Source organism: Ascaphus truei, chromosome 13 (assembly GCF_040206685.1).
Source record: "Ascaphus truei isolate aAscTru1 chromosome 13, aAscTru1.hap1, whole genome shotgun sequence".
Classification (NCBI taxonomy): Eukaryota; Metazoa; Chordata; class Amphibia; order Anura; family Ascaphidae; genus Ascaphus; species Ascaphus truei.
Genome location: NC_134495.1, coordinates 4028482 through 4048464, shown reverse-complemented (window position 1 = coordinate 4048464; position 19983 = coordinate 4028482). Strand labels below are relative to the sequence as shown.

General features: G+C 57.2%; 1 protein-coding gene across 3 annotated transcripts in view; it reads right to left on the bottom strand.

Moving 5' to 3' along the window:
* Positions 1-1816: 1816 nt before the first annotated feature.
* LOC142464706 (chemerin-like receptor 1) overlaps positions 1817-19983 on the bottom strand; it is a 117793-nt gene continuing 99626 nt past the window's right edge. For all 3 annotated transcript variants that reach the window (XM_075568125.1, XM_075568126.1, XM_075568124.1), the window contains one exon: positions 1817-5472. In XM_075568125.1, the coding sequence (XP_075424240.1) occupies positions 4405-5469 (1065 nt within the window). In that variant the 5' untranslated portion in view covers positions 5470-5472 and the 3' untranslated portion in view covers positions 1817-4404. The remainder of the gene's footprint in view (positions 5473-19983) is intronic.

Below are 19983 nucleotides of genomic sequence, written 5' to 3'. Positions count from 1 at the left end.
CGCCGGGTACTCACTATAGAATGGCCTGGTGCATAGGGAAATACACAATATAGACAGTCGCATACTCAGCCCTGAACGCTGCGGTGTACAACCATAACGCCAAACGCCCAAAAGAACTGGCAGTGCGTGCGATACCGGTTTGTTGTGCTATACATTTTGGAACATATGACACGTTTATTTTAAATGTATGCGGAGTATATCTGCAAGCAAGTAAGACAAGTTCCCGTATCCCCTTCAAGAAAATTCACTATAAATATATTTCTACATGCTGACTTTAAAGACACAGAAATTGTGAGTGGGGGGAATCGGGGATTGTATTGGGGGTCACATTAGCATTGGAAATGTGTTTTCTTCTTTTTCTATCTCTTCCTCACGCATGAGGAGCCAGACAAAAGTGTATTCACCTACACACCAACTCTAATCATCTAAGAATATTCCGCTTCAAGGAGAACAATCAATAAACAAAGTGCCACTCCCTGAGTATTATCTTTCTGTTCCTTGAAGTTATTTTGCTGGCATCATTGGCGAGACTGTCATGGGTGAAGAACAATAAATGATGGGTAAGATAAAGCGTACGCTTTTCCTATTAAAACATATTCATGTCTCACAGGGCAAAGAAGAAGTGAAAGAAGAAGGTGAAAGAATGGGGCTAATACTGTATGCCTCACTTCCCTATGGTGCCCGGCGCCCATATTTATTTATTTATAAAATATTTTACTCTCAATTAATTCATTGAGAGTTTCCTCTCGTTTTCAAGTATGTCCTGGGCACAGAGTTAAGACAAATAATACATGGTTACAAATACAGTTACATAAATGAACAGGGTATACATTATATACAAGACATTGCATGCACAGTTAACGAAAATATATATTATGGGCGTATGAAACAGTTACAGACCAGATTAAAATGTGAGACAGCCTTAGATTTGAAAGAACTTAAACTGGTGGTGGATGTGAGAGTCTCTGGTAGGTTGTTCCAGTTTTGGGGTGCACGGTAAGAGAAGGAGGAGCAGCCGCATACTTTGTTGAGCCTTGGGACCATGAACAGTCTTTTGGAGTCTGATCTCAGGTGATAAGTGCTGCATGTGGTAGGGGTGAGGAGCTTGTTCAGGTAGCTGGGTAGCTTGCCCATAAAGAATTTGAAGGCAAGACAGGAAAGGTGAACTTTGCGCCTAGACTCGAGTGATGACCAATCTAGTTCTTTGAGCATTTCGCAGTGATGTGTGTTGTAGTTGCATGGGAGAACAAAACGACAAATTGAATTGTAGAGGGTGTCAAGTTTACTAAGGTGGGTTTGAGGTGCGGAGCCATATACTATGTCTCCATAGTCAATAATTGGCATTAGCATCTGCTGTGCGATAGCTTTCTGACCAGGAGACTTAGGGAGGATTTGTTCCTGTAAAGTACCCATAGTTTTGTATAGGTCTTGGTTGTCAGGGTATCAATGTGCATCCCGAATGTTAAGTGGGAGGCAAACCATATGCCCAGGTATTTAAAACTAGTGACAGGTGTTAGGGTGGTGTTAGCGTTGGTTCTAATCTGGAGCTCAGTTGCTGGAAGCTTTAAAAATTTAGTCTTGGTCCCAAATACCATTGTTACAGTCTTGTCAGTGTTTAAAAACAGTTTGTTTTGGGAAATCCAGTTTTCGAGTCTCAAAAAGTCAGACTGAAGTATGTGTTGAAGGTCAGAGAGGCAATGGTTGGGTGCATATAGAATTGTGTCATCTGCATACATGTGTATTGAGGCTTCCTGACATATACAGAGTTAATGCTTACCTAGCACCACTGAAGGAAAGTGAGTCTGACACAGAGACGTTTCTCAAAGTAGATTTCGTTTAATATCACAGCACACAATTGGAATAATAGTACAGTGTTGTCTCAGTAAACACGCGGTCTGGGCAAGTGATCATTCCTAAAACACTAGTACATATCCATGAAGAACAACAGTCTCCCTACTCCATTCCTTCGTCATTGTTACTCACACATATACATTGTCCCCCACGCCAGACCTGCATCTCCTTCCAGCACTTTCCTTTGTGCAGCTTAGTGTAGGCGGGTGTTTATGTGTTTAGCTTGTTTTGGTTTGTCAAGGTAATTCTGTAGCAAAAGTCTTATCTTCAGAGAAGGTCAATTGTCCATCGACCTTATGCAATTCTTTAAAGTTACCTGCAGCTATATTTGCCTGTAATGTGATAAGATAATTTGCTGATCTTCTTCAAACTAACCCTATTGTGCATTCAAACTTTAACCCATACCTTGCTGGTTCATGCTTGAACCGTTTCATCATTTTACTCTGCCTCTCTTATGGGGGTCTTACAGTCCAAAGTCCCACAACCGTTAATGGCACATGATGCCCTCTTTGTTGAGGTCAGAACTATTTTTTATAAGTCCTTCCTACGCATCAGGGTGCTTTGTTGTTTCAAACTGAGCGGATGTGTCTACAAACGGAACACAGTTTGGTTACATTATAAGTATAGATTGGGAATGACCATGAGGCACACAAGACCCCGAGACATCATCCTCCACCTATTGTGACCACGTGTTCTGCGCTTCCAGTTTGTTTGACAATAACAAATGTAATAGGCTACAGCAGACTTAGTTACTATGTAGTCTGCAAGGTAATGTTCATATCTGTCTTATATATTTTCTTTTAGTGATGATCCCTAGATGTATACAGTATACCAGGTGTGTTAATCTCAAAGATTCTCTACAAATATAGCAACGTCTATCCTAATACAAAAGAATAATATTGGTTGTAAAAGAATAATCACTGCAGTCTTCATTTAATCACTGGGATTTTAACCCTTTTATGGGGGGAGGCAAGGTGCTGTATTACATACAAAGCACGGCAACCTCCGTTGTCTGAAGAACCTAAAATATTTCTTGACTATACAACCAAAATGTCAGTTCAAATACCAGTGCTCAGTTTGAGCCTTTGCTTCTATTATACATTTTGCTCTATCCTTTTCAACAAGTCTTAAAATGAACATGGATTTACAATGCCAGTAAACGGCACTGTATTGGGAGATATGTACAGAATTCGGATACTCGTGGCTGCATCAGTACCATTATCAGTACCATTATCCTAACATACCCGACCACTGAGAATGACAGGTAATTATTTACACAACAAGCATCTCAGCTGAAAAGTTTCAGACCACTAATTTATTTATTGTAAATAAAAACGTATATACTTTAAAAGATTATTCTGATCACTATAACAGTTGAACGCAGAGATATATTCCTAGCATGTAAATAATGTCTTGTAATTGGAACCTGTTTCAGGCGTTATTAGTAATTTTATACATGATGTCATAAATAACTGAATAAAAACATAGATATAAGAATTGTTTGAGCCAGGTTTCACACACACACACACACACACACACACACACACACACACACACACACACACACACACACACACACACACACACACACACACACACACACACACCACACACCACACACCACACACCACACACCACACACCACACACCACACACACTCAACATCTGATTTGACCAAACTGTCAGCATTGCTGTAGGTTGATTTCCCCATCTCTATGTGAATAGTTAACACAAAAAAGCACTGGATGTTCATGTATTGCACTGTTATACTGTAAGGTGCTACTGATGGCGCCCCTTCTACATCCAGATTACTCGCTCGGGTTCACCCTCACTGAATCTCCCGAGGTGGCTGTCTGTGAGTGTGGATGCAGTGAGAGATACTATATTAGTCAATGCCTGTTTGTCTCTGTCTGAGTCAGTTTGCTCTGCATCTAACCCTATAGGTATATGTGTATGAATGTATCTGCGGGGACATGCTTGTATAAATGTATACATGTATGTACATATGAGTACCAGCCCTAGTATACAGTTTTTGCTTGGTATGGCCCTATAGAGCAGGAGTGGCCAACTCCAGTCCTCAAGGGCCACCAACAGATCAGCTTTTAAGGTTATCCCTGCTTCAGCACAGGTGGCTGAGTCAATGACTGAGACACTGATTGAGCCACCTATGCTGAAGCAGGGATATCCTTAAAACCTGACCTGTTGGTGGCCCTTGAGGACTGGAGTTGGCCACCTTTATGGAGGTTCTCTATAATCTGTCCCCCAAACCTCATTGGCATCATTGGCATCACTTATCTCTTTATTTACAGGATATAATCCCACTACAGCCTATAGATTTGCGATTAAACCTTCCCTCTATATTCTAATTCTCATAGAATCCATGTGTTATTTCTGTCAAATGAATCTCACTTATAATTTTTTTTTAACATAGTATGGAGCTACTATGGTGGAAAGACATTAAAATAACAACAGCCTCAACATTGTAAAATGTGCCAATGCAAAAGAGTTAATGCGAACAAACATCCAAATTATCCTTAATAAATACTGAAAAAATTAAACCAATATTGTCTCTTTTTCAGTCATTGAGGAAGCTCGCGAGAAGCTCCTGTAGGTGAGACGCGAGTGTGCAGTATCCTCACTTAATGCATTGTCAAGTCTAGATAAAATGCTCATCTTAAACTTCTTAAAATCCTGGCCCATAAACACATACAGTATTGGATTAATGCAGCTGTTGGCAGTAGCGAGGGCACTGGCGATAGGCATGCCAATCTGAAATATGATGTGTGGAAATACGTGATGCTTTATTTCCAGAATGCTCAGCACGTGGAAAGGTGTCCAGCATATGAAGAAAGCCACAATGATGGTTAATATGATTTTAAAGGGTTTTCTGGATTTGGCAATCTTGTTTTTCTTAAGTTTGCACACAATAACAGTGTAGCTGGATATTATGACTGTAAGTGGAAGGAGAAATCCAAACACAAACCGCGATAAAGAAATGGCAAGATGTATTTTCTCCCCGTCGCCGTTTTCCTTCCATAGGGAAAAGTTGTTGAAACAAACAGTTTTACCATTTATATATTCAGTGTCTCGGAAAATCAAAGAAGTGGAGCTTAGGAAAAATCCAAAGCCCCAGGCAGCAGCAGACACGAAACTGGCTAATTTAGTAGATCGATGATTTTGGGACCATACGGGAAGCACAACCGAAATACAGCGATCCAAACTAATAATTGTCAGCAGAAGAATGCTGGTGAACATGTTCAGGGTGAGAATGAATGAATTCAGTTTGCACGCGGCTTTTCCAAATATCCAGTTATAATCCATTGCAGCGTAGACCACAGTGACAGGTAAGAAAAAGGTGAACAAAAAGTCCGCAATAGCCAGGTTAAAAAGCCAAATGGTATTGACCGACTTCTTCAGCTTGAACGCGATCATGCCGATAACAAGGCCATTTCCAACAGTTCCCAAGAGACAAACTGCACTGTAAAGTACAACAGAAGCGAATCGAAATGCCAACTTTCTTGTATTAATTGGAGCCAAGTTGTGGTTGAATACAATTTCTGAAGGGGCATAAGTTCCATCATACCCCTCATAATCATAATAAAACGTGCTGGAGTTCATTGCCTGAAAAACCAAAGTGGAGATATTACAGAGGAGCTTAACGCAAATTCTTGAGCATGGTCATTACAATACCTTTTAATTAAGAAACCATTCGTTTCATTTCTCTATTACACAGCGGTAATTCTGGCTGGAAGACAAACTGCGTCACACAGAACATTACCTTCTGACTCTGTTCTATCATGCATGAGCTAATTGTGCAATCTAACATAGGCTCATTAGTATCTCAAACCATTGCGCAAAATAAATAAGAAAAAAGGTCAAAGGACCAAAAAGCCTATTAAATAAATCCTTAGTGCATGCTGTATTAGCTCCATGTAATAAATCTGTGACAGTGAGATAGGTGTAAACATCTAACTGGGCATTTCCCTGTTAGAAACAAGGAAGATATTGTATTACCGTATTATAAACATTTCTTAGCAATTGTTGAGGAATTTAAAGCAGCAATCCCCAAACAATAGATTTGATTGTTATTTGCGTCTGCTCCGAACTGAGCCAATGCGCAGGAAGACAGGGGGGCCCGCCTAATTGAAATTAGTGACTGGTGTGCGGAGCCCACGCCACCTCCGCAAGCGCCGCCGTCACCACCGGGACCTTAGAGCTGAACTCGGCTGTGCTGAGCTCCAAGACTCAAACTTCCCGGCGCTGAAAAAACAAATCTCCTCTGGAATCACCCAATAAAAATCTGTGACATCATAGCCTTACACGCCTTGTAATTGGCAGCAGGCTTAAGACGCTTTGGCCAAAGGGTTAAACTAAATGACCCTTTTAACAAGAGATATATAGGTGTTGCACTGTGTATTTTTGTCACATTGGAAGTAGCTTTGGGCATTTCTGTTTTTTGTTGTATACATTTAGCCACGCCCACTAGCACTATATATATATATAGGCAATACGATACCGTGTGTAGACGAATATAAAAGGCAGCACTCCAGAAGGTTGTCAAAAATAATGTATTAAATCAACAAGACATCATTCCTATATATATATATATATATATATATTATGTGGTAATGGTTGGGGTTTCTCAGAGCTTGTTGGGAATCTGTACAGTATGTAAGAAACGAAAAGCATTTCAAAGTAACAAAGTTCTAGAAAATACTGTACAAGGATCAGAGACAAATAACCCAAACGGGCCCAGCACCAGTGATAAGTACTGCAGCATTGGGATGTTGCTGTTTGAAAAAAGCTAGTTTTATTATATGATATATTAAAGGTTATATTTTAAACCAATATTTAATGCTATAGACTGAGCCTGGTGTAAGGGTTTTGTTGTATATTGTACTGTGTAATATGTCAGGAGCTCTCAAATATTCTCTTAATTACGAAAGAAACCTACCTCTTATGTGATAAAGGGGAATTTGTAGATATTCGAGCCACTTAAACTTGCCCTCTCTAAATATTTGTATCCTTAATGCATAGGAGGTAACTCACACGAGCGCTATAATATATTTGTTTTATACAATTGAAGGTGACCACTTTTTTATTTTTAACTCTAGAACAAATTACTTAATAAAATGTTTACATTTCAGATTTTGCATGGGTTTAAAAACTACTGGATAATGTAATAGTGATCAGATCATAATGAAAAAAGAAGTAAAAGACAATTTGGTAAAACTATGTTAAATATGCCATTCCTGTTCCTTCGTGTCATATAAAGAAGTGATTATCAGCTCCAGTCCTTAAACCGCCCCAACAGGTCAGGTTTTAAGGATATCCCAGCTTCAGCACATGTGGCTCCTACAGGGGGGAAAGCTGGGGCAAGTCTCCCGGGCCCGATGGCTGCGGGGGGCCGATGGCTGCGGGGGGCCCGGCCAGCCGGTGCTGGAATTTGGGTCTGGCCCAATTTCTTTGTCCGGCTTCTGGTCCTCCGGTTGCCGCTTCCGGGCCCCGGCTCCTCGCAGCTGCAGGCCTCTCTCACCCTATCTCCTATGCTGGCCTCTCTCTGACGCGGGTGTGCGCCGGGCCTCTCTCACCCCTTCTCCCCCGCCAGCCTCTCTCTGACATGGGTACGCGCCGGGCCTCTCTCTAATGTGTGTGCATGCTGGGCCTCTCTCTTACGCGGGTGCGTGCCTCTCTCTGACACGGGTGTACACCGGGCCTCTCTCTGATGTGGGTGCACGCTGGGCCTCTCTCTGGTGTGGGTGCGAGCTGGGCGTCTCTCTGGTGTGGGTGCGAGCTGGGCCTCTCTCTGGTGTGGGTGCGAGCTGGGCCTCTCTCTGGTGTGGGTGCGAGCTGGGCCTCTCTCTGGTGTGGGTGCGAGCTGGGTGTCTCTCTGGTGTGGGTGCGAGCTGGGCGTCTCTCTGGTGTGGGTGCGAGCTGGGCGTCTCTCTGCTGTGGGTGCGAGCTGGGCCTCTCTCTGGTGTGGGTGCGAGCTGGGCCTCTCTCTGGTGTGGGTGCGAGCTGGGCCTCTCTCTGGTGTGGGTGCGAGCTGGGCCTCTCTCTGGTGTGGGTGCGAGCTGGGCCTCTCTCTGGTGTGGGTGCGAGCTGGGCCTCTCTCTGGTGTGGGTGCGAGCTGGGCGTCTCTCTGCTGTGGGTGCGAGCTGGGCGTCTCTCTGCTGTGGGTGCGAGCTGGGCGTCTCTCTGGTGTGGGTGCGAGCTGGGCCTCTCTCTGGTGTGGGTGTGAGCTGGGCCTCTCTCTGGTGTGGGTGCGAGCTGGGCCTCTCTCTGCTGTGGGTGCGAGCTGGGCCTCTCTGGTGTGGGTGCGAGCTGGGCCTCTCTGGTGTGGGTGCGAGCTGGGCGTCTCTCTGGTGTGGGTGCCAGCTGGGCATCTCTCTGGTGTGGGTGCGAGCTGGGCCTCTCTCTGGTGTGGGTGCGAGCTGGGCGTCTCTCTGGTGTGGGTGCGAGCTGGGCGTCTCTCTGGTGTGGGTGCGAGCTGGGTGTCTCTCTGGTGTGGGTGCGAGCTGGGCCTCTCTCTGGTGTGGGTGCGAGCTGGGCCTCTCTCTGGTGTGGGTGCGAGCTGGGCGTCTCTCTGGTGTGGGTGCGAGCTGGGCGTCTCTCTGGTGTGGGTGCGAGCTGGGTGTCTCTCTGGTGTGGGTGCGAGCTGGGCCTCTCTCTGGTGTGGGTGCGAGCTGGGCCTCTCTCTGGTGTGGGTGCGAGCTGGGCGTCTCTCTGGTGTGGGTGCGAGCTGGGCGTCTCTCTGGTGTGGGTGCGAGCTGGGCCTCTCTCTGGTGTGGGTGCAAGCTGGGCCTCTCTCTGGTGTGGGTGCAAGCTGGGCCTCTCTCTGCTGTGGGTGCGAGCTGGGCGTCTCTCTGGTGTGGGTGCGAGCTGGGCGTCTCTCTGGTGTGGGTGCGAGCTGGGCCTCTCTCTGGTGTGGGTGCGAGCTGGGCCTCTCTCTGGTGTGGGTGCAAGCTGGGCCTCTCTCTGGTGTGGGTGCAAGCTGGGCCTTTCTCTGCTGTGGGTGCGAGCTGGGCGTCTCTCTGGTGTGGGTGCGAGCTGGGCGTCTCTCTGGTGTGGGTGCGAGCTGGGTGTCTCTCTGGTGTGGGTGCGAGCTGGGCCTCTCTCTGGTGTGGGTGCGAGCTGGGCCTCTCTCTGGTGTGGGTGCGAGCTGGGCGTCTCTCTGGTGTGGGTGCGAGCTGGGCCTCTCTCTGGTGTGGGTGCGAGCTGGGCCTCTGGTGTGGGTGCGAGCTGGGCCTCTCTCTGGTGTGGGTGCGAGCTGGGTGTCTCTCTGGTGTGGGTGCGAGCTGGGCCTCTCTGGTGTGGGTGCGAGCTGGGCCTCTCTCTGGTGTGGGTGCGAGCTGGGCGTCTCTCTGGTGTGGGTGCGAGCTGGGCATCTCTCTGGTGTGGGTGCGAGCTGGGCCTCTCTCTGGTGTGGGTGCGAGCTGGGCCTCTCTCTGGTGTGGGTGCGAGCTGGGCCTCTCTCTGGTGTGGGTGCGAGCTGGGCGTCTCTCTGGTGTGGGTGCGAGCTGGGCGTCTCTCTGGTGTGGGTGCGAGCTGGGCCTCTCTCTGGTGTGGGTGCGAGCTGGGCCTCTCTCTGGTGTGGGTGCGAGCTGGGCCTCTCACTGGTGTGGGTGCGAGCTGGGCCTCTCTCTTGTGTGGATGCAAGCTGGGCCTCTCTCTGGTGTGGGTGCGAGCTGGGCCTCTCACTGGTGTGGGTGCGAGCTGGGCGTCTCTCTGGTGTGGGTGCGAGCTGGGCCTCTCTCTGGTGTGGGTGCGAGCTGGGCCTCTCACTGGTGTGGGTGCGAGCTGGGCCTCTCTCTGGTGTGGGTGCGAGCTGGGCCTCTCTCTTGTGTGGGTGCGAGCTGGGCCTCTCTCTGGTGTGGGTGCGAGCTGGGCCTCTCTCTGGTGTGGGTGCGAGCTGGGCCTCTCTCTGGTGTGGGTGCGAGCTGGGCCTCTCTCTGGTGTGGGTGCGAGCTGGGCCTCTCTCTGGTGTGGGTGCGAGCTGGGCGTCTCTCTTGTGTGGGTGCAAGCTGGGCGTCTCTCTGCTGTGGGTGCGAGCTGGGCCTCTCTCTGGTGTGGGTGCGAGCTGGGCCTCTCTCTGGTGTGGGTGCGAGCTGGGCCTCTCTCTGGTGTGGGTGCGAGCTGGGCCTCTCTCTGGTGTGGGTGCGAGCTGGGCCTCTCTCTGGTGTGGGTGCGAGCTGGGCCTCTCTCTGGTGTGGGTGCGAGCTGGGCGTCTCTCTGGTGTGGGTGCGAGCTGGGCCTCTCTGGTGTGGGTGCGAGCTGGGCCTCTGGTGTGGGTGCGAGCTGGGCCTCTCTCTGGTGTGGGTGCGAGCTGGGTGTCTCTCTGGTGTGGGTGCGAGCTGGGCCTCTCTGGTGTGGGTGCGAGCTGGGCCTCTCTCTGGTGTGGGTGCGAGCTGGGCGTCTCTCTGGTGTGGGTGCGAGCTGGGCATCTCTCTGGTGTGGGTGCGAGCTGGGCCTCTCTCTGGTGTGGGTGCGAGCTGGGCCTCTCTCTGGTGTGGGTGCGAGCTGGGCCTCTCTCTGGTGTGGGTGCGAGCTGGGCGTCTCTCTGGTGTGGGTGCGAGCTGGGCGTCTCTCTGGTGTGGGTGCGAGCTGGGCCTCTCTCTGGTGTGGGTGCGAGCTGGGCCTCTCTCTGGTGTGGGTGCGAGCTGGGCCTCTCACTGGTGTGGGTGCGAGCTGGGCCTCTCTCTTGTGTGGATGCGAGCTGGGCCTCTCTCTGGTGTGGGTGCGAGCTGGGCCTCTCACTGGTGTGGGTGCGAGCTGGGCGTCTCTCTGGTGTGGGTGCGAGCTGGGCCTCTCTCTGGTGTGGGTGCGAGCTGGGCCTCTCACTGGTGTGGGTGCGAGCTGGGCCTCTCTCTGGTGTGGGTGCGAGCTGGGCCTCTCTCTTGTGTGGGTGCGAGCTGGGCCTCTCTCTGGTGTGGGTGCGAGCTGGGCCTCTCTCTGGTGTGGGTGCGAGCTGGGCCTCTCTCTGGTGTGGGTGCGAGCTGGGCCTCTCTCTGGTGTGGGTGCGAGCTGGGCCTCTCTCTGGTGTGGGTGCGAGCTGGGCCTCTCTCTGGTGTGGGTGCGAGCTGGGCCTCTCTCTGGTGTGGGTGCGAGCTGGGCGTCTCTCTGCTGTGGGTGCGAGCTGGGCGTCTCTCTGCTGTGGGTGCGAGCTGGGCGTCTCTCTGGTGTGGGTGCGAGCTGGGCCTCTCTCTGGTGTGGGTGTGAGCTGGGCCTCTATCTGGTGTGGGTGCGAGCTGGGCCTCTCTCTGCTGTGGGTGCGAGCTGGGCCTCTCTGGTGTGGGTGCGAGCTGGGCGTCTCTCTGGTGTGGGTGCGAGCTGGGCGTCTCTCTGGTGTGGGTGCCAGCTGGGCATCTCTCTGGTGTGGGTGCGAGCTGGGCCTCTCTCTGGTGTGGGTGCGAGCTGGGCGTCTCTCTGGTGTGGGTGCGAGCTGGGTGTCTCTCTGGTGTGGGTGCGAGCTGGGCGTCTCTCTGGTGTGGGTGCGAGCTGGGCCTCTCTCTGGTGTGGGTGCGAGCTGGGCCTCTCTCTGGTGTGGGTGCGAGCTGGGCGTCTCTCTGGTGTGGGTGCGAGCTGGGCGTCTCTCTGGTGTGGGTGCGAGCTGGGCCTCTCTCTGGTGTGGGTGCAAGCTGGGCCTCTCTCTGGTGTGGGTGCAAGCTGGGCCTCTCTCTGCTGTGGGTGCGAGCTGGGCGTCTCTCTGGTGTGGGTGCGAGCTGGGCGTCTCTCTGGTGTGGGTGCGAGCTGGGCCTCTCTCTGGTGTGGGTGCGAGCTGGGCCTCTCTCTGGTGTGGGTGCAAGCTTGGCCTCTCTCTGGTGTGGGTGCAAGCTGGGCCTTTCTCTGCTGTGGGTGCGAGCTGGGCGTCTCTCTGGTGTGGGTGCGAGCTGGGCGTCTCTCTGGTGTGGGTGCGAGCTGGGTGTCTCTCTGGTGTGGGTGCGAGCTGGGCCTCTCTCTGGTGTGGGTGCGAGCTGGGCCTCTCTCTGGTGTGGGTGCGAGCTGGGCGTCTCTCTGGTGTGGGTGCGAGCTGGGCCTCTCTCTGGTGTGGGTGCGAGCTGGGCCTCTGGTGTGGGTGCGAGCTGGGCCTCTCTCTGGTGTGGGTGCGAGCTGGGTGTCTCTCTGGTGTGGGTGCGAGCTGGGCCTCTCTGGTGTGGGTGCGAGCTGGGCCTCTCTCTGGTGTGGGTGCGAGCTGGGCGTCTCTCTGGTGTGGGTGCGAGCTGGGCATCTCTCTGGTGTGGGTGCGAGCTGGGCCTCTCTCTGGTGTGGGTGCGAGCTGGGCCTCTCTCTGGTGTGGGTGCGAGCTGGGCCTCTCTCTGGTGTGGGTGCGAGCTGGGCGTCTCTCTGGTGTGGGTGCGAGCTGGGCCTCTCTCTGGTGTGGGTGCGAGCTGGGCCTCTCTCTGGTGTGGGTGCGAGCTGGGCCTCTCTCTGGTGTGGGTGCGAGCTGGGCCTCTCACTGGTGTGGGTGCGAGCTGGGCCTCTCTCTTGTGTGGATGCAAGCTGGGCCTCTCTCTGGTGTGGGTGCGAGCTGGGCCTCTCACTGGTGTGGGTGCGAGCTGGGCGTCTCTCTGGTGTGGGTGCGAGCTGGGCCTCTCTCTGGTGTGGGTGCGAGCTGGGCCTCTCACTGGTGTGGGTGCGAGCTGGGCCTCTCTCTGGTGTGGGTGCGAGCTGGGCCTCTCTCTTGTGTGGGTGCGAGCTGGGCCTCTCTCTGGTGTGGGTGCGAGCTGGGCCTCTCTCTGGTGTGGGTGCGAGCTGGGCCTCTCTCTGGTGTGGGTGCGAGCTGGGCGTCTCTCTGCTGTGGGTGCGAGCTGGGCGTCTCTCTGCTGTGGGTGCGAGCTGGGCGTCTCTCTGGTGTGGGTGCGAGCTGGGCCTCTCTCTGGTGTGGGTGCGAGCTGGGCCTCTCTCTGGTGTGGGTGCGAGCTGGGCCTCTCTCTGCTGTGGGTGCGAGCTGGGCCTCTCTGGTGTGGGTGCGAGCTGGGCCTCTCTGGTGTGGGTGCGAGCTGGGCGTCTCTCTGGTGTGGGTGCCAGCTGGGCATCTCTCTGGTGTGGGTGCGAGCTGGGCCTCTCTCTGGTGTGGGTGCGAGCTGGGCGTCTCTCTGGTGTGGGTGCGAGCTGGGCGTCTCTCTGGTGTGGGTGCGAGCTGGGTGTCTCTCTGGTGTGGGTGCGAGCTGAGCCTCTCTCTGGTGTGGGTGCGAGCTGGGCCTCTCTCTGGTGTGGGTGCGAGCTGGGTGTCTCTGGTGTGGGTGCGAGCTGGGTGTCTCTCTGGTGTGGGTGCGAGCTGGGCGTCTCTCTGGTGTGGGTGCGAGCTGGGCCTCTCTCTGGTGTGGGTGCGAGCTGGGCCTCTCTGGTGTGGGTGCGAGCTGGGCCTCTCTCTGGTGTGGGTGCGAGCTGGGCCTCTCTTTGGTGTGGGTGCGAGCTGGGCATCTCTCTGGTGTGGGTGCGAGCTGGGTGTCTCTCTGGTGTGGGTGCGAGCTGGGTGTCTCTGGTGTGGGTGCGAGCTGGGCGTCTCTCTGGTGTGGGTGCGATCTGGGCGTCTCTCTGGTGTGGGTGCGAGCTGGGCGTCTCTCTGGTGTGGGTGCGAGCTGGGCGTCTCTCTGACGCGGGTGTGAGCTGGGCGTCTCTCTGGTGTGGGTGCGAGCTGGGCGTCTCTCTGGTGTGGGTGCGAGCTGGGCGTCTCTCTGACGCGGGTGTGAGCTGGGCGTCTCTCTGGTGTGGGTGCGAGCTGGGCGTCTCTCTGGTGTGGGTGCGAGCTGGGTGTCTCTGGTGTGGGTGCGAGCTGGGTGTCTCTCTGGTGTGGGTGCGAGCTGGGTGTCTCTCTGGTGTGGGTGCGAGCTGGGCCTCTCTCTGGTGTGGGTGCAAGCTGGGCCTCTCTCTGGTGTGGGTGCGAGCTGGGCCTCTCTCTGCTGTGGGTGCGAGCTGGGCGTCTCTCTGGTGTGGGTGCGAGCTGGGCCTCTCTCTGGTGTGGGTGTGAGCTGGGCGTCTCTCTGGTGTGGGTGCGAGCTGGGCCTCTCTCTGGTGTGGGTGCGAGCTGGGCCTCTCTCTGGTGTGGGTGCGAGCTGGGCGTCTCTCTGGTGTGGGTGCGAGCTGGGCGTCTCTGGTGCGGGTGCGAGCTGGGCGTCTCTCTGGTGTGGGTGCGAGCTGGGCCTCTCTCTGGTGTGGGTGCGAGCTGGGCCTCTCTCTGGTGTGGGTGCGAGCTGGGCGTCTCTCTGGTGTGGGTGCGAGCTGGGTGTCTCTCTGGTGTGGGTGCGAGCTGGGCGTCTCTCTGGTGTGGGTGCGAGCTGGGCCTCTCTCTGGTGTGGGTGCGAGCTGGGCCTCTCTCTGGTGTGGGTGCGAGCTGGGCGTCTCTCTGGTGTGGGTGCGAGCTGGGCGTCTCTCTGGTGTGGGTGCGAGCTGGGCGTCTCTCTGGTGTGGGTGCGAGCTGGGCGTCTCTCTGACGCGGGTGTGAGCTGGGCGTCTCTCTGGTGTGGGTGCGAGCTGGGCGTCTCTCTGGTGTGGGTGCGAGCTGGGTGTCTCTGGTGTGGGTGCGAGCTGGGCGTCTCTCTGGTGTGGGTGCGAGCTGGGCGTCTCTCTGGTGTGGGTGCGAGCTGGGCGTCTCTCTGGTGTGGGTGCGAGCTGGGCGTCTCTCTGACGCGGGTGTGAGCTGGGCGTCTCTCTGGTGTGGGTGCGAGCTGGGCGTCTCTCTGGTGTGGGTGCGAGCTGGGCGTCTCTCTGACGCGGGTGTGAGCTGGGCGTCTCTCTGGTGTGGGTGCGAGCTGGGCGTCTCTCTGGTGTGGGTGCGAGCTGGGTGTCTCTGGTGTGGGTGCGAGCTGGGTGTCTCTCTGGTGTGGGTGCGAGCTGGGTGTCTCTCTGGTGTGGGTGCGAGCTGGGCCTCTCTCTGGTGTGGGTGCGAGCTGGGCCTCTCTCTGGTGTGGGTGCGAGCTGGGCCTCTCTCTGCTGTGGGTGCGAGCTGGGCGTCTCTCTGGTGTGGGTGCGAGCTGGGCCTCTCTCTGGTGTGGGTGTGAGCTGGGCGTCTCTCTGGTGTGGGTGCGAGCTGGGCCTCTCTCTGGTGTGGGTGCGAGCTGGGCCTCTCTCTGGTGTGGGTGCGAGCTGGGCGTCTCTCTGGTGCGGGTGCGAGCTGGGCGTCTCTCTGGTGCGGGTGCGAGCTGGGCGTCTCTCTGGTGTGGGTGCGAGCTGGGCCTCTCTCTGGTGTGGGTGCGAGCTGGGCCTCTCTCTGGTGTGGGTGCGAGCTGGGCGTCTCTCTGGTGTGGGTGCGAGCTGGGTGTCTCTCTGGTGTGGGTGCGAGCTGGGCGTCTCTCTGGTGTGGGTGCGAGCTGGGCCTCTCTCTGGTGTGGGTGCGAGCTGGGCCTCTCTCTGGTGTGGGTGCGAGCTGGGCCTCTCTCTGGTGTGGGTGCGAGCTGGGCCTCTCTCTGGTGTGGGTGCGAGCTGGGCCTCTCTCTGCTGTGGGTGCGAGCTGGGCCTCTCTCTGGTGTGGGTGCGAGCTGGGCGTCTCTCTGGTGTGGGTGCGAGCTGGGCGTCTCTCTGGTGTGGGTGCGAGCTGGGTGTCTCTCTGGTGTGGGTGCGAGCTGGGCCTCTCTCTGGTGTGGGTGCGAGCTGGGCCTCTCTCTGGTGTGGGTGCGAGCTGGGCCTCTCTGGTGTGGGTGCGAGCTGGGCCTCTCTCTGGTGTGGGTGCGAGCTGGGCCTCTCTGGTGTGGGTGCGAGCTGGGCGTCTCTCTGGTGTGGGTGCGAGCTGGGCCTCTCTCTGGTGTGGGTGCGAGCTGGGCCTCTCTGGTGTGGGTGCGAGCTGGGCCTCTCTCTGGTGTGGGTGCGAGCTGGGTGTCTCTCTGGTGTGGGTGCGAGCTGGGTGTCTCTCTGGTGTGGGTGCAAGCTGGGCATCTCTCTGGTGTGGGTGCGAGCTGGGTGTCTCTCTGGTGTGGGTGCGAGCTGGGCGTCTCTCTGGTGTGGGTGCGAGCTGGGTGTCTCTCTGGTGTGGGTGCGAGCTGGGCCTCTCTCTGGTGTGGGTGCGAGCTGGGCCTCTCTCTGGTGTGGGTGCGAGCTGGGCGTCTCTCTGGTGTGGGTGCGAGCTGGGCGTCTCTCTGGTGTGGGTGCGAGCTGGGCCTCTCTCTGGTGTGGGTGCAAGCTGGGCCTCTCTCTGGTGTGGGTGCAAGCTGGGCCTCTCTCTGCTGTGGGTGCGAGCTGGGCGTCTCTCTGGTGTGGGTGCGAGCTGGGCGTCTCTCTGGTGTGGGTGCGAGCTGGGCCTCTCTCTGGTGTGGGTGCGAGCTGGGCCTCTCTCTGGTGTGGGTGCAAGCTGGGCCTCTCTCTGGTGTGGGTGCAAGCTGGGCCTTTCTCTGCTGTGGGTGCGAGCTGGGCGTCTCTCTGGTGTGGGTGCGAGCTGGGCGTCTCTCTGGTGTGGGTGCGAGCTGGGTGTCTCTCTGGTGTGGGTGCGAGCTGGGCCTCTCTCTGGTGTGGGTGCGAGCTGGGCCTCTCTCTGGTGTGGGTGCGAGCTGGGCGTCTCTCTGGTGTGGGTGCGAGCTGGGCCTCTCTCTGGTGTGGGTGCGAGCTGGGCCTCTGGTGTGGGTGCGAGCTGGGCCTCTCTCTGGTGTGGGTGCGAGCTGGGTGTCTCTCTGGTGTGGGTGCGAGCTGGGCCTCTCTGGTGTGGGTGCGAGCTGGGCCTCTCTCTGGTGTGGGTGCGAGCTGGGCGTCTCTCTGGTGTGGGTGCGAGCTGGGCATCTCTCTGGTGTGGGTGCGAGCTGGGCCTCTCTCTGGTGTGGGTGCGAGCTGGGCCTCTCTCTGGTGTGGGTGCGAGCTGGGCGTCTCTCTGGTGTGGGTGCGAGCTGGGCGTCTCTCTGGTGTGGGTGCGAGCTGGGCCTCTCTCTGGTGTGGGTGCGAGCTGGGCCTCTCTCTGGTGTGGGTGCGAGCTGGGCCTCTCACTGGTGTGGGTGCGAGCTGGGCCTCTCTCTTGTGTGGATGCAAGCTGGGCCTCTCTCTGGTGTGGGTGCGAGCTGGGCCTCTCACTGGTGTGGGTGCGAGCTGGGCGTCTCTCTGGTGTGGGTGCGAGCTGGGCCTCTCTCTGGTGTGGGTGCGAGCTGGGCCTCTCACTGGTGTGGGTGCGAGCTGGGCCTCTCTCTGGTGTGGGTGCGAGCTGGGCCTCTCTCTTGTGTGGGTGCGAGCTGGGCCTCTCTCTGGTGTGGGTGCGAGCTGGGCCTCTCTCTGGTGTGGGTGCGAGCTGGGCCTCTCTCTGGTGTGGGTGCGAGCTGGGCCTCTCTCTGGTGTGGGTGCGAGCTGGGCCTCTCTCTGGTGTGGGTGCGAGCTGGGCGTCTCTCTTGTGTGGGTGCAAGCTGGGCGTCTCTCTGCTGTGGGTGCGAGCTGGGCCTCTCTCTGGTGTGGGTGCGAGCTGGGCCTCTCTCTGGTGTGGGTGCGAGCTGGGCCTCTCTCTGGTGTGGGTGCGAGCTGGGCCTCTCTCTGGTGTGGGTGCGAGCTGGGCCTCTCTCTGGTGTGGGTGCGAGCTGGGCCTCTCTCTGGTGTGGGTGCGAGCTGGGCGTCTCTCTGGTGTGGGTGCGAGCTGGGCCTCTCTCTGGTGTGGGTGCGAGCTGGGCCTCTGGTGTGGGTGCGAGCTGGGCCTCTCTCTGGTGTGGGTGCGAGCTGGGTGTCTCTCTGGTGTGGGTGCGAGCTGGGCCTCTCTGGTGTGGGTGCGAGCTGGGCCTCTCTCTGGTGTGGGTGCGAGCTGGGCGTCTCTCTGGTGTGGGTGCGAGCTGGGCATCTCTCTGGTGTGGGTGCGAGCTGGGCCTCTCTCTGGTGTGGGTGCGAGCTGGGCCTCTCTCTGGTGTGGGTGCGAGCTGGGCCTCTCTCTGGTGTGGGTGCGAGCTGGGCGTCTCTCTGGTGTGGGTGCGAGCTGGGCGTCTCTCTGGTGTGGGTGCGAGCTGGGCCTCTCTCTGGTGTGGGTGCGAGCTGGGCCTCTCTCTGGTGTGGGTGCGAGCTGGGCCTCTCACTGGTGTGGGTGCGAGCTGGGCCTCTCTCTTGTGTGGATGCAAGCTGGGCCTCTCTCTGGTGTGGGTGCGAGCTGGGCCTCTCACTGGTGTGGGTGCGAGCTGGGCGTCTCTCTGGTGTGGGTGCGAGCTGGGCCTCTCTCTGGTGTGGGTGCGAGCTGGGCCTCTCACTGGTGTGGGTGCGAGCTGGGCCTCTCTCTGGTGTGGGTGCGAGCTGGGCCTCTCTCTTGTGTGGGTGCGAGCTGGGCCTCTCTCTGGTGTGGGTGCGAGCTGGGCCTCTCTCTGGTGTGGGTGCGAGCTGGGCCTCTCTCTGGTGTGGGTGCGAGCTGGGCCTCTCTCTGGTGTGGGTGCGAGCTGGGCCTCTCTCTGGTGTGGGTGCGAGCTGGGCGTCTCTCTTGTGTGGGTGCGAGCTGGGCGTCTCTCTGCTGTGGGTGCGAGCTGGGCCTCTCTCTGGTGTGGGTGCGAGCTGGGCCTCTCTCTGGTGTGGGTGCGAGCTGGGCCTCTCTCTGGTGTGGGTGCGAGCTGGGCCTCTCTCTGGTGTGGGTGCGAGCTGGGCCTCTCTCTGGTGTGGGTGCGAGCTGGGCCTCTCTCTGGTGTGGGTGCGAGCTGGGCGTCTCTCTGCTGTGGGTGCGAGCTGGGCGTCTCTCTGCTGTGGGTGCGAGCTGGGCGTCTCTCTGGTGTGGGTGCGAGCTGGGCCTCTCTCTGGTGTGGGTGTGAGCTGGGCCTCTATCTGGTGTGGGTGCGAGCTGGGCCTCTCTCTGCTGTGGGTGCGAGCTGGGCCTCTCTGGTGTGGGTGCGAGCTGGGCGTCTCTCTGGTGTGGGTGCGAGCTGGGCGTCTCTCTGGTGTGGGTGCCAGCTGGGCATCTCTCTGGTGTGGGTGCGAGCTGGGCCTCTCTCTGGTGTGGGTGCGAGCTGGGCGTCTCTCTGGTGTGGGTGCGAGCTGGGTGTCTCTCTGGTGTGGGTGCGAGCTGGGCGTCTCTCTGGTGTGGGTGCGAGCTGGGCCTCTCTCTGGTGTGGGTGCGAGCTGGGCCTCTCTCTGGTGTGGGTGCGAGCTGGGCGTCTCTCTGGTGTGGGTGCGAGCTGGGCGTCTCTCTGGTGTGGGTGCGAGCTGGGCCTCTCTCTGGTGTGGGTGCAAGCTGGGCCTCTCTCTGGTGTGGGTGCAAGCTGGGCCTCTCTCTGCTGTGGGTGCGAGCTGGGCGTCTCTCTGGTGTGGGTGCGAGCTGGGCGTCTCTCTGGTGTGGGTGCGAGCTGGGCCTCTCTCTGGTGTGGGTGCGAGCTGGGCCTCTCTCTGGTGTGGGTGCAAGCTGGGCCTCTCTCTGGTGTGGGTGCAAGCTGGGCCTTTCTCTGCTGTGGGTGCGAGCTGGGCGTCTCTCTGGTGTGGGTGCGAGCTGGGCGTCTCTCTGGTGTGGGTGCGAGCTGGGTGTCTCTCTGGTGTGGGTGCGAGCTGGGCCTCTCTCTGGTGTGGGTGCGAGCTGGGCCTCTCTCTGGTGTGGGTGCGAGCTGGGCGTCTCTCTGGTGTGGGTGCGAGCTGGGCCTCTCTCTGGTGTGGGTGCGAGCTGGGCCTCTGGTGTGGGTGCGAGCTGGGCCTCTCTCTGGTGTGGGTGCGAGCTGGGTGTCTCTCTGGTGTGGGTGCGAGCTGGGCCTCTCTGGTGTGGGTGCGAGCTGGGCCTCTCTCTGGTGTGGGTGCGAGCTGGGCGTCTCTCTGGTGTGGGTGCGAGCTGGGCATCTCTCTGGTGTGGGTGCGAGCTGGGCCTCTCTCTGGTGTGGGTGCGAGCTGGGCCTCTCTCTGGTGTGGGTGCGAGCTGGGCCTCTCTCTGGTGTGGGTGCGATCTGGGCGTCTCTCTGGTGTGGGTGCGAGCTGGGCCTCTCTCTGGTGTGGGTGCGAGCTGGGCCTCTCTCTGGTGTGGGTGCGAGCTGGGCCTCTCTCTGGTGTGGGTGCGAGCTGGGCCTCTCACTGGTGTGGGTGCGAGCTGGGCCTCTCTCTTGTGTGGATGCAAGCTGGGCCTCTCTCTGGTGTGGGTGCGAGCTGGGCCTCTCACTGGTGTGGGTGCGAGCTGGGCGTCTCTCTGGTGTGGGTGCGAGCTGGGCCTCTCTCTGGTGTGGGTGCGAGCTGGGCCTCTCACTGGTGTGGGTGCGAGCTGGGCCTCTCTCTGGTGTGGGTGCGAGCTGG